Source organism: Sminthopsis crassicaudata, chromosome 6 (genome assembly GCF_048593235.1).
Source record: "Sminthopsis crassicaudata isolate SCR6 chromosome 6, ASM4859323v1, whole genome shotgun sequence".
NCBI lineage: Eukaryota > Metazoa > Chordata > Mammalia > Dasyuromorphia > Dasyuridae > Sminthopsis > Sminthopsis crassicaudata.
This window is the reverse complement of record NC_133622.1, coordinates 11853843-11867993: the sequence shown is the minus strand read 5'-3', so window position 1 is coordinate 11867993 and position 14151 is coordinate 11853843. Positions and strand designations below refer to the sequence as shown.

The 14151-nt window shown below is 38.1% G+C and overlaps 1 protein-coding gene across 3 annotated transcripts in view; it reads right to left on the bottom strand.

The window, feature by feature from the left end:
• SLIT2 (slit guidance ligand 2) overlaps positions 1-14151 on the bottom strand; it is a 344055-nt gene that overhangs the window by 93330 nt on the left and 236574 nt on the right. The window contains exons 12-16 of one of the 3 annotated variants that reach the window (XM_074275110.1): positions 13146-13217; positions 7004-7147; positions 6690-6853; positions 5104-5127; positions 1014-1164 (exon numbers count right to left, since the gene is read on the bottom strand). In XM_074275110.1, the coding sequence (XP_074131211.1) occupies positions 1014-1164; positions 5104-5127; positions 6690-6853; positions 7004-7147; positions 13146-13217 (555 nt within the window). The remainder of the gene's footprint in view (positions 1-1013; positions 1165-5103; positions 5128-6689; positions 6854-7003; positions 7148-13145; positions 13218-14151) is intronic. The other 2 variants (XM_074275109.1, XM_074275107.1) reach the window with 2 other exon arrangements.

The following is a 14151-nucleotide window of genomic DNA, read 5'->3' as shown; positions in this document are numbered from 1 at the left end:
GATCTGGCGAAAGCTGTCATTGAGAGTTTAGTGTTTGAAATTCATATAATGCCTTTTATCCCTTGAACTCAAAGCAAGAGTTAATTAAAAAAATCATATTAGCCTCCCCTAATTAAACTCTCATAATTAACAGAAATTTCCAAATAGCGACTCCCATTAGCACTGCTAGTGCTAACTGCACAATGAACTGAAAACTGATTTCTTGAGTTCTCCCCAGGGGCAGAGGGATGAACTGAGATGCTCTCTAAAATACTAATTTACATAGAACAATGGTTATAATAAAGTGTATCAATTTGAAGAAATTTTAATTATTGAGAATACAACAAGAACATTGCAATTTCCATTAAATTAATTCTCTCATCTGGAGCCAAGACACTAGTTCTTGGGTTGACTCTGAAAACTGCTAGCGATGGAACCTGGGCAAGGTCCCCCAACACTCTGGGCCTCAGTTTTCCCTAAAAGAAAGCTGGACCACGGTTATCTTTAGGGACATTTCTAGCTTTCAAGGTGCTCTTATGATCCCATTCATCTCCTTCCTATTACCAAGTAATAATGCTACGTCCATGCTACGGAATAACGCATGTGAAAAGCCCATGTACATGGGCTACATCGTGGGGCATGTGGGCATATCATGTATCCAATAAATTTGACACAAATTTTAAAATCCATATAGAAATAGTAAAGTTAAAATTTTCATGAAGGATAGGAAAATTTAATTACAAGATCGAGCTGTCCAATCCCTAGTTTTCTTAACTATATATAGTATTTGCATAAGAATTGGCAGTTTTTTATCTGTACTGCAATATTCTACTATTTGGATATTCTTAGGATTGGTGAAAACCGTCATGGAGAGTTTAGTGTCTGAACTAATGCCTTTTTTCCTTATTACTGTAATGTACTATCACTAGTAATATACACAGATGCGCTTTTTTGGTATATGGTATATATAGCACCATGAAGACATCGAGGGACGCTCTTCGGGAGGGGTGCTGGATGGGGTGAGATGGACTCACAGTTCTGCAGTGTACTGAGGGATGTGATCTGGAATCTTGGTGAGTTTTTGATTGGAGCAATCCACGGTAGTCCCTTCACAGCGGCACTTTTCGGGGCAAGCCAGATCTGCAAAGCAGTCTCCGCTTAATTTTGATCGATAGTCTTCCGTGCCTATTGAGGAGTCAAACCGAGACGGAGACTGAGCGTAAAGTGTGGGATACTTAGCATTTGCTTTGAAGGAAGGAACAAAGAAAGAAAAAAGAAGTCTCCAGTTCAAGAGCAAGTGTACAGCTTGGGCAGTATGTGGTCAGTACTGTGATACGACACAGAAACGAGGGTATCAGGAGAGGGTTAATGCAAGGGCTTGAAATTCACTAGGGGGAAAAATGTGACCAGATTCACATGATAGGATAACATTAATAAGTTGAGCTTTTCACAGCTGTATTTCCTGCTGATCCTGCTATGAGCCAATCTAGCCTGCTTCGCAGCTAATCACACAATTATTGCTCTTTATTCTCCCAGAGTTCATTATTCCTCTGAGCGAAGATTTTCACTGACATCCGTGTATCTTGGTATGTCATCTTTTTGTTTAGGGTTTTTTAAGTCCCCTTCTATGTTGATTGGACTTTATTCAGTCTTCAAGACTCGGTTATGGCTCCCTACCTTACACATAATCTCCAAAATGCACCGAACCCTCTTTTTAAGAATTTTGTTTTAGAAATGTATCATCCTGATTTAAGCCTCAGCAGCTTGTCATGCTGTAGAAAGCTGCGTGACGTTCCATGGTGCTTGACAGAACCATGTTTTACTCATACCTCACAACCACATGGTTAGATCAAGCACAACAGAAAATCTCGCCACATGATCATTACGGCATCCACTAGGCCAAGGATCAGACCAAGAGGAAAGACAAGGAATTAGGGGGGAAGCAACAGACACTGGCAGTGGGAGCCCAGGACAGGAAGGACATGCATTCTCCTTGCAGACGGTTTGCCGCCAGAGTTCAGAGGGTTAGGGCGGTCTCTTTACGGGCAGGAGAAGGAAAGGCGGCCCGCAAGTCCTCTCGCCTTTTCCCACAATCTACAGAATGCAAGCAGCCCCTTTCCCTTTTTCCAGAATACATCCAGGAAGAAATTCCAGGGAGGACAGAAGAAGCTCAGAACACCTTTGGCTTTTCAAACAAAGGTGTGAAGACTAAGACTAACGCAGTAGGAGGTGCGTCAGGATGGGAAAGGCCGCCATGATTTATTCAGACGCTACGCTTTTACTTACAGCCCAAATGGTGAACTCCTGCAAAAGTAAAGACAGCCAAGAAGGAAAGAGTAATCCTATCTGGATGTAATCAAGACATGCGACTACGGTTTCCCCCCTCATTTATAGAGGAACACACGTATGCATTTGGGGGTTCTTGTGTGCAATACTTATTATTTTTTTTTCCTGTGGGATGACCGTTTCACTTAAAATAAGACCACACCTTCTATTTGTTTTTAATTTATCATTCCTACAGGGATAGTGGAGAGGCTACAGTTCTAAACTGAAATCACAGACTCTTGAATTCTGGTGTCTCTGCTGAATAGCGGCAAGGGACATAATGGTTGTCCTCATTAGAAAGTAAGCTCCTTGAGGGCAGGGGCTCTCTTTGTATCCTGTCACAGTGCTTGCTCCTTGAGAATCATTCAATCCTCATATAACTTTTTTTTTTAAACTTTATTTCATAATATGCACATTGCAGATTTTTTTTAGTATATCTTTTTTTTTGGTGACCAACTGTTCCTGAAATTTGATGATGGGTCTGTGAGTTTTCAGAATGGAAACTTCCTCTGCTGGTACAAATAAGCAATTTTGTGATCTACCATCACAGAGAAATGCCAGGCCACTGAGTGACTTAGACCCGTGGTTTCCAGTCTCCATGAATGACCATCTATTAAATCTGCCATGCTGTCTGTTCACGAACGTTTTATAAAATAAAATTGGCAATGCAAAATCCTAAGGCGCTATTGTACATATGAACATTTAAACCAATTTTTAAAACGTCCAATAGACACGGACAGACTTTAGCCAGTGCTTTTAAATTAAACTTTCAGATGTGACCTAATATGTAATGTTCTAATTATAATATTCAGTGATAATTTTCCATATATATATATATATATATATATATATATAACACAACATAATATAATATAATATAATTAATATAATAGCTTGCTGCTTAGACACTGTAGAACAGGATAACTATTTTGTTGCTTTTATGAATAAAAAGAGTTGAATGATATGTTTCAGTGACAAAAAAGTCCTTAGTTTCTAAACATAACCACAAAAGGCACTGCTCAGCTAACAACGTACATATTCAATCCACTGACAGTGTTGCTCTAATGAGGATTACTCAAATTCAACATGTAATAAAGCACTTGAATAAAATGGGGACTTGATATGTCTTCACAAGATCTATCTGTGACTAATCAATTTTCTTAATGATTCAAGCAAATAGATATGGGACTATATCTGCCATCATCTTTTATATTTCGTTTGAAGACTTTTTATATAGTATTTATTTTCAGTGAAAGAGTGCATACACATAAACCACAGTTCAAGTTTTAGGTGAACACTTGAAATTTCCTCTCTCCCCCAAAGAGCACCATGCTTTATTTTATTTCCTTCTCTTGTTATCAAAGAATAATAAAAGCAAAGTAAAACTAAACAGCCTGAACAGCTTGGTACTGATTAGACAGACAGTGAGGAAATCTTAGCATCTGAGAATGCAAATCATAGTGACTATTTTATAGGCTTTCTAGTGACAAGGATACAGCTGTTCCAACTATTATTAATCTCAAATGGTCTGTACTTTGAGTAAGCATAAGATATCCCAAAACCTTCCAGTTTATTTCTGCTTTAAAATAATGAGTTTTCACAGCTGCCAAGATAGCAAATCATGTGCCTCTTCCATTGTTAATTTTCCCATATTCAGTCGATATGTGAATGTGAGAACATAGAAAAATTCCATGATTATTCCACTTCAAAATAAATGTACCATATGCAATAGAATGCAAATGAATGTTTTAAATGCACCAAGTTCTATGTAAAGACTTGCAATCAACAGTTCTTAATTCTTTAAACTAGGGAGCGAGCATATACCTAGGATTACTAAAAAGTACAATTATTGCTTTCATAGCCGACCCTGTGGCAATTCTTTCATACTAATATCTGAGAAAACACTCGATAGAGGATACATATACATTGCTAATCCATTAATGAAATATGTATGTGTATATACATTGCTTTCTTTTTTTAAAAGCAAAACAACAAATCAAGAACACATTACACACATTTTGCAGGCAAGGAAAAAAGAAGAAACACATTTCAAAGAGCTAGGACCAAAATCAGCATTTCCCTCAGTGATATTAAAAAATCTGAAGGAGTCAAGTTTTATTGTTTATTCTTTTAAACCTACGTATCCATCTGCTTAAATGATTCATAGCATACGGGGATCTGTGTGAACTTCCCATGCCTTTGTGAAAGACACCAATATTCTTTTCCTGGAATTCTACGGTGGTTCCAGAAATGCAGGGATTGTGAGGTCGTAGGTGAACAAGTAATAGTTGCAGACAGTGAGCAGGAAACTACTATTTCAGCATAAGAAGGCAAAGAAGGGGGCAAATGACCCTTAAAAAAACCCCAAATCTTAAATGATTGAGATTGACCAAATAGAACTAGCTCTTTGACCGTGGCAAGATCTGTCTTTAAAACCAGCTCAGAAAGCTATATTTTAAAAACAGAACAAAAGAGAAGATATAAAAGGTAAGCAATAAAAGTGATCGGAATAAAAGAAGGCAGCAGGTTCTATCTAGTGTGAGTAATTTTAGACAAATGTGCCAACAGGTGAGTGAGAGAAAAATAGAGTGAGATTTTATTTGAGATCAGAAGCTGCATGCAAAGGCCACATCTTCAGGAAAGAACTACTAGTCATCTACGTAGGAAAAGTCAACCTATCTAAAAGACACTCCATTTTCAAAGACATGCATCAAAATCTAATCAGTTTGGAGAAAACTTGGTGTTTCAGGGTGAGAAAAGAGTGTCTGCAGTTAGTCCTACTACAGAGCAAAAACCTACCTGGAATGAAATACTGTTCTTTAGCTAAATAAAAAAAGAGAAAAAATAGAAGAGGCACCTGAATGTCAGCAAGCAAAGATATGAAATATATTAGATCAAGAGTGGACTGAAGTCTCTACAGATAATTAAGTGAAAATGTATATTTGTAGCAGGAGTTATAATATAACAATGTAGAATGAGTTGCAAATGTATCTCAGATCATGGACAAAATATAATCATCTCTTAATTTTATCATTAATTAACTGCTAAAAATAAATTGTATCTGTAACAACTATCAAAGTAACATCTATCAAAGATTTAAATCGATTACTTATAAGATTTTATCATGGAAAAAACATTTATCATGAAATCAACTCAGGATTTGGATTAAAATAACATCCTTATTTAGCAAAATGGTTTATGATGATTTGAATATTGCTAAGTTTTCTAAAGATGATGTCTTAAAATATACATATATTTACAATAAATTTGATATTGCTAAGTTTTTTTAACAATGAAAAACTCTTGAAAACGATGGTGGATGTTTCTAGTCACAAAATGATTCAGGACTTCTAACCCCAAAGAAGTGGAAACCTAGTTGATGGATGACACACACATTGAAACTTTAAAATGTTTAAGATGGTGTCTTAAAATATATACGTGTGTGTGTATGTGTGTGTGTGTGTGTGTATATATATATATATATATATATATATATATATATATATATATATATATATACACACACACACACACATATATATATTTATGATAATTTGAATATTGCTAAGTTTTCTAAAGATGGTGTCTTTAAATATATGTGTATATATATGTATATATATATATTTACAATAAATTTGAATATTGCTAAATTTTCTAGCAATGTGAAACATCGACAATAATGGTGGATGTTTCTAGTTATAAAATGATCCAGGACTTCCAGCCCCAAAGGAGTGGAAACCTAGTTGATGGGTGACAGACATATTGAAACATTAAAATGTTTAAGATGGTGTCTTTTAATATATATATATATATATACACATATATATTTATGATAATTTTGAATATTGTTAAGTTTTCTAAAGATGGTGTCTTTAAAATATATATATATATATATACACACACACACACATATACATACATATATATATATATGTATATTTATTTATTTAGCTTGATGTCTCTGGTCAAATGCTGAGAGAACCAATTTGCGAGAGTGACATCAGACTTTCTAAGACATCGGAGACCATCTGTTTCATTTGAACAGTCTGAATGTGGGCAAATTGTTTTTCTCCTTCTTCAGTTCATTTTGGGGGGAAATGAAATGAAGGCTGATGAACGGACTTCGTTCAATAGAGAACTAAGTGGGAGAAAGCAGTGTTGAAGGTACTTTCTGGGCAGCTCGAGGTAAGGGTAAGGCCCAACATGTGGGCCAGCGGCTGTCTCTCTCTTCTGCTGGATAAAATCCCCAAACTACCTCCAGCAACAGCCCTAAGTCTGAGGTCAGCTTGGGGGGGCTTTTGTTGGGTGGGGCAGCACCCCCCCCTTTACCACTTCCAACAACGACGTTTGGCCCCAGAAAATCCCCGATGAACTCGGCCAATTACCTGAGCAGCGGAATTTCTTGCTTTTGATCTGGCCGATCCTTTTGTTGGCCAGCCGGCGGGGGCTGGTACAGCGGGCACCGCTGGTCTCGATAGGGTTTGTGTGCAGGTAATCCGCTAGCCACTTCAGATGGCAGTCACAAATAAATGGATTCTGAGCCAAATGCCTTTCAGAAACACACGTACACACACACACACACACAAACAATTTATACATTATTGAAAACTGACTCAGTGGGTCTAAAGACAGAGCAGACTAGTGGCAAGAAAAATGCAAAGGGCTCAGGCCCACCACAGGAAACCCCAGGCATACATACAAAGTCTGAATGGCCCGCAGGGGTGCGAAGGTGCCCTTGGCAATGGTCTGCAGCTTGTTGTCATACAGGGACAGAAGGTTCAGGTTGTGCAGGTCCTGAAAAGCGTCCACGCGCAGGCAGTTGATCTTGTTAGCATTCAGGAGTCTGATGGATCAAAGATAGCAATGGAATCCATTCGTTAAATTCGCTTGCAAAGCAGCTGCTTGGAACTGTCTGTTCTCTGCAACTTTCCCCCTAAATAGTAGTTTCCTTTGAGTATAATCATGAAATTTTAATTGGAAGTATTTAGGAGCTATGAGATGCTACCAGATTCTATTCATTGTCATTCAGTCTTATTGCATCACAGAGCATGGTGGGACGTATCTGTTACCATTTCCATGACTTTGCTCATTTTTCCCTAAATGGTGAACTGCTGTCCCTCCCTCCCTGCCCCCCATTAACTCCCCATTCCTCTATACTGATTTAAAATCTTAAAAGTCTTTAAGCCTGACTCAGGTCCTATTTCTTCCATAAAATTGTCTTCTACCATGTCAGTTCGCCCTGATCTCTCCTTCAGCTCAATTTAAGTATTAAATTTTAATTGCAAGGCACTATGGTAGGTTCTGGATATGTAAAAGAAACAAAGGGATACAGTTTCTGGCCTCCAGGAGCCCACATTCCTCAGAGGAGTAGATAAAAATGGATATAAAAATAAGATTATACATATAGAGTCCTTTGCCATCCTGAGATGCTAAATCTCAGTCACAATAATTATTACACAAATAAGACTTTTAAAAAAGTAATTTAGATAGAGGCATGGGAGATATATAAAGTATTCCAAGAATATTTAATTAAAGATGCAAATCTTTTCTTCTGGGAAGGGAACATACCTGAGAAGACACCTGAGTTAAGCCTTGAAGGAAGAGAAGGATCTTAATGGCAATGATGACAAAGAGCACATTTGGGATACGGGAGACATTTTCACAAAGGCACAAAAGGAATCAAGAATTAGAAAATAGCTAATTTGGTTAGGACGCTATACCTATAGGGAGTTAGGTGAAGTAAGGCTACAAATAGGGAGGCTGGGCCTTGATTTTGAAGGGGCTGAAATGCCAAGTGAATAAGTTTGTATTTTTTTCCTATTTTTACTAATGGTAATTCAATAATAAATATGGGTATTGGTATTGGTAGAATGCTACCATTTTAATGGCTTTTTCCCCAAGTTTTATTAATGGTATTTGAGCAAGGGAGTACTAGGATCAGACTTGCACATCAAGGAGCTTATTTTACAGTTGCCTAAAGTACAGGTTCAAGAGAGAAGGAGCCAGAGGCAGAAAGGTCATTTACCAGACCAATTAAGGGGGTTCTCCAAAGTCCTTCAGCTATAATTTTTGGCAGCCAATCAAGTTTTATCCGCTCAAAGTCTATCATCAGTCAACTAGGTTTCCACTTTTTGGGGCTGGAAGTCCTGAATCATTTTGTGACTAGAGACACCCAGCATTGTTTCCCTACTGTAGGCCCTGATGGAGTCCATATTCCAGTCTGACCCTGCTGCTGACCTGCCCCATGACTAGGCCAGAGCCGCTCACATCCCCTCTGGGTCCAATTTTTTTCATCTCTTAAATTAGAGAAACCTAAGGAATTCTGGCTCCAAATTCTCCACTGACCCGGGTGCTTGTATGGCAGCGTAAGGAGACCCGGCTCAGAAGCCTGACTGATAGAGTTAATGGGACAGAATTGGAGGAGGGTCGTCAATTCTGGCTCTTTTCGGCCCTGGGACGGAGCTTTCTTGGCAAAGATGTTGGATGGTTTTGCTCTCTCCTTTTCCAGCTCATTTTACAGAGGAGCAAACTGAGGGAGCGGGGTTAAGCTGCATCACACAGTAGTGAGTGTCGGAGGCCAAATGAACCCAGGTCCCTTGAGCCCTCGGGTGCCTCCTTCTCAGGGACTCGGGCATTTATAAGGTGGCTGGGTTTTTAGGGAAAGAGCTGGACTATCTGGCTACTGAGGTGCTTCTGGCATCTCTTGAATTCTCTGGGGACAGGGCTAGAAACAGAAAAGCAGAATCTCCTCTCCACCACCGGCTCAACGTCAGCGGCCATTGCTGAAAGGAGGGGTGCGAGAGGAGGGCTCTGAAATAAAACATTCCCTCCAAAGCAAGAGAGAAATGGAAGTAGGCAATGGGGGTGAGGTGGGGGGGATAGGGAGGTGGGGAAAGAAGAGAGCTGCACTCCCTTCCCTTTCAGGTACTAACCGAAGGTCAAACCCAGTCACCTCCGGCCTACTGAAGAACCAGCCTTGGTCTGATTTGTTTCTCACACCTTGGCGGGTGTGAGAACAGACCCCAAGACATTCCAAGGATGAGGGCCTGTTGTCCCTGGGCTACAAATGAACTACTTGCCCTAAAAACAAACAGACACGATTTTAGCTTTTTCCCGGGTCAGTCTGAGACCAGGGTGGGTGGGACTCAGGCTAATAAATGCTCATTCCCCTTTGAAGGAAGCAGTAACAGGCAGAGCTCCACAAACTTCCTTGGACAAATGCTCAGCCATGTGTTTACTAAGGGGCGTTGATCTGGCTGGGTGATCCCTGTGCAGTGGGGAGATCCCGAGGCCTGGAGTCAGGAAGACCGAGTGGAAATCCAGCCCCAGATCCACTAGCTAGTGAGTTAATTTCCATGGACCTCAGTTTTTCTCCTCTAGAAAACAAGGGATAATCACAGCACCTATATCCCAAGCTTGTTGTTAGGATCAAATGAGATAATCATAAAGCATTAGCCCATAATGAATTCTATGAACAGTGAGCCATTTTTACTGTGGGTATAATTATTATTTTCCGGATAGCAACATGATACACTTCTTTAGCAGTGGTCTTGGAGGTGACTTCGAGTGTGAAAATTCCAAGGTTTGAGAGTTTGGATATACACTGGGGGGGGGGGGGGGGGGAGAGGGCTTTGCTAAATAGTATACACTTCCTGGGGAAAGAAGAGGCTCCCAGAAATGCCTCCTAAGGCTGAAGAAGTGAAGGGGACCTAAGCTCTGCTGCTCCTCTGTCTTACAAGCCGTGATTCAGATGGGAAGGAGTATTTCCTCTGCCTCTGTCCCCCGATGATTGCCTTTGGGGGAAATGGATGTGCTATATGAGAGTTGTACATGTTTTCTATAAAATGTTTATGAGCAAGCCTCTGCGTGCTGTGAGGATCTTAAGGGTTTTCTATAATTATTTATGGGATCCTCTAATTCTTTGCCTCATCTGCTTTTTCTATAAAAATAAAACCCATCCCAAGTCCCCAAAACAAAACAAAACAAACATAAAGCAGACAACAGGTGGGAGTGCTGGGGCAGTGGACTCATCAAGTGGCGGCTGTTAAGTTGACTTTAGGACCTGGATGTAACAGGACAGGTAAAAAGGGCAAAGGGGATAGCCTAAGAAAAAGGAGGGTGGGTGGTGGACAAAACGAGACACAGACAAGGGTAGCAGCCCTTGACTGGGACGTTTTTTGTGGTAAGTCATTTCAGTAAGTCGGACTTTCTGTAACCAGTCACTGGAACGACACTGCCATTTCTTTCTCCAGCTCATTTTACAGTAAACTAAAGCAAACAGAATAAGTGACTTGCCCAGAGTCATACATCTGAATTCAGAAAGAATTCAGAAAGATGTCTTCCTGACTCCTGGCCCATCACTCCATCTACTGCACCATCTAGCTTAGATTTATTCCCTCTAGAGATATCCTAGCAAATATCAGTAAATAAATAAGTGATTTTAAAGCTTAAGTAAACTTTGATTAATGAGACAAACTTATGGATAGACAACCATCAAACAAGGGAAGATGAATTTATGTCATATGATGTTTCCAGAAACCCGAAGAAATATTTATAGAAACCTAGATTTAAAGTTAGAAGGACCCTCAGGTTCCATCTGGTTTTCTGCCCTCATGTTATAGGTAAGAAAGTTGAGACCCAGAATATGTGACTGTGGCTACTATGAGAAAGTGAAATCCTTGGATTCAAACTCACATCTTCCGATTTCCATTTTAGCATATTTCTTCTGTATCACAATATAATTAATTTTTACACAGAGAAATATAATGTAGAACAAATTGTGACTGCAGGATCATTTCACATTTATATTCAGTCATCCCTTCTCCTTTCCAGACATTATTGTGACCTTCGCTTCTCTAGTTGAACCTTGGATTCCAACCCTAGAGCTAGCCTGGGTGATGATAAGTAATTGGTCTTGTCTTGTTCCCTACCCCCTTCACACCATCCTTCTTTCCATTCCCCTTAATAAAGTATTTTCCTTCATTAGAAGGCAAACTCTTTGAGGGACAAGACTGTCTTACATGTTTGGATTTAGAAACGTGGCACTCAGCACAGGCCCTAGCAGACAGCCGTTGTCTAATTAATAATTTCTATATCTAGAGGGACTAAGATAATTTACTCTAACAGTTTTGTAAATAAAGCAAGGTCTAGAGAGCTAAGTAAGTCCTCCAAGCTGCCATAGGTACTAGGTAGCAGAGATTGAACCTCTGTTCCTGGAAATCCTAGTTTACAGCTCTTTTGACTATTTTACCCAGACTCCCAAATATAAACGATGCTTACATGATTGCTTCTTAACCTAACATATTGCTTTTGGGGAAAACCCCCAATAGAGCAACAATCTTAAAAAGACAGAAAATCTTTCAATATTCTACAATTCTAAGGTGGTAACAATAGAGAGGTATTATATCTGTGGCTTTCACATATAAAATGTATCAGAGGAACGTGTTTATCATAGTGGGTGGGTCTCTAGGCAAAGACCTCTAGAACTGCACAAGTTGAATAAGCGCAGAATGCTTACACCTTGATCCAATGGGAGGAAATACCCAAAGTAATGACACCACAGAGTCAATTATGTATATAAGTGCAAAGGATGAAAGAAACCCACTTTAGAATGCACAGGTAGATCACGTCTAGAGACATGAAAATTGAAATACGTCACATAATAAAGATGGAAGTGGAAATCAAACGAGTGATAATTAAGGTGCGGCTTAAACTTTTTGTGTGATGGACCCCTTTGGCCACATGGTAAAACCCTTCTCAAAATGATGCTTTTGAATGCACACCACAAAATACATAGGATTTCAATGGAAACCAGTGATTTTAAAAATATAATTCAAATTAGTAAAAAAAAAAAATTAAATTTCTCTAAGGTTAAAAATTCGTGGAATAAGTGAACTGGAGATATTTACATATAATTAATATGTTAGATAGGGAGGGAAAGATAAATATCTTCAAATATTTGAAAAGTTGCCATAAGGAATAGGGATTATATTTATTCTGGTTATTTAAGAGGACAGAATTAAGAGGAAAAACTAGAGATTATAAGGAGACATATTTTGGTTTAATATTAAGAATTTTCTAATAATTTAACTGTCAACAATGAATCTGGAGGCCTTGTAAAATAGAAGTTTGGTGTAATTACAAATTTTCAAATAGGCGTGCTGCTTATTAAGAATGTTGGAGAAGGGAGGTATCTACAAGGTGGGTTGCTCATTACCTGTCCTACAAAGTACCTTTTGGCTTTCATGTATGATGTTTGCAAACACTTCCATATAGTGTCCAATCTTAACGTTATAAAGTTTGGATAATGAATGCTTCTAATCAAATGAGCAGATTTTTTTTTCTACTGCAAAATAGCAATTTCTAAATAATCTTCCTTAGGTCAGCATTGTTTCTTTGATGACCTAATGCATATCTATTTCGTTGTCATTGTTGGTGGACAGCATTATTTCAACACTGCTAGTCCCACTGATTCTTTCAACAAAGGTTGATAAACATGCCATCATATTTTCCCCCTTTCCAGCCACTGTTAAATCAAAAAAGAGATGTTTCACAATACCAAGAGCAAGGATTGCACAAGTGTAAAGTGGTAGAACAGCTGGAAATCATAAATTTGTGACAGTGGACTGAAACAAGTTTTAAAGCTAAAAGTAACTCTTATTTCTCCAAACAAATGATCTTAAACAATACTATCCTTTACCATTATTTTAATTTTTTGTTAAAGTGGGTCCATATTGGCCCATTTTTATTGAATACTAAATGGAAATATGCATTTTTAGATTGACAAAGTATAGTGATTAAGTTTAGAATTCTAAAAATAAAAAAAAATACCAAATACTCACAGAAGCTGTAAAGAAAATAGTCCTTCAAATAGACTTTTTGGAAGTTCTGTAATTTTATTTCCATAGAGGACACTATTAAAAAAAAGTTAATGATTAGGAAAATCAGAAAATGCCAAATATAACTATTGAGTATGTGCACATCATATTGGAAGCTGTGCTGCCATAAAACATTAAGACATATCACAATACTGATAAAAGCTTATTTCTAATTCTGGCTTTCTTGCTCATAAACATGTCAGATAACCTTTCTTTATCAGAGTTTTCATTAATATAAAAGGACAATAGTGTGTGGGTTTTTTATTTTTGGTTATTGTTGGTTTTAGGTTTTGTTTTGTTTTTAAAGCTCTATTTGCTTACTTATTTGCATATTTGATTATTTGTTCATTTGTTCATTTATTCATTTGATCATTCATTTACCTCACAGTGTTATTGTTGGGATAAGACACTATAATTGAAAATAGGTTGAAAATTATTCCAAATGAGAATATTTCAAAGCATGTCAACTAATAAAAAACTCAAAATTCCCATGTGCTTGAAGACAATCTACAAATTTTGCAGATATCTAATCACTATTTACCAATGCTACCCATTCACAGACTAAAACAGACTATGAGTATATTTTCAGTAAATGCGCCTCATTTTCTCAAAATCATTCTCACAAGAACCCCCACAAGTGACCAAAAAAGAGAAATGGAGCGGACTGGACATATTTTGACAATGTGTTGAGTTTCCTTGGGTATGAGGCCTGATTTCTTTTCAATATAAGTCACTGCAGTTTCACAGTTATGTCTATGAAGTCAAATTAATTAATTAACTTAAAATAAAATGAAAGATGAAGAACCGTTTATCTGCCATTCAGGAAAAGGCAGCATACCAGGGGAAGTATCACCCTAATAACTAAGAGTACAGGGGTATAGGAATTAGCAAGAAAAAAAAAAGTTGAAGCAGGAGAACAGCATCTATTGATAAAATGAATATACAGAGATTATGGGTAATTCTTTTATTT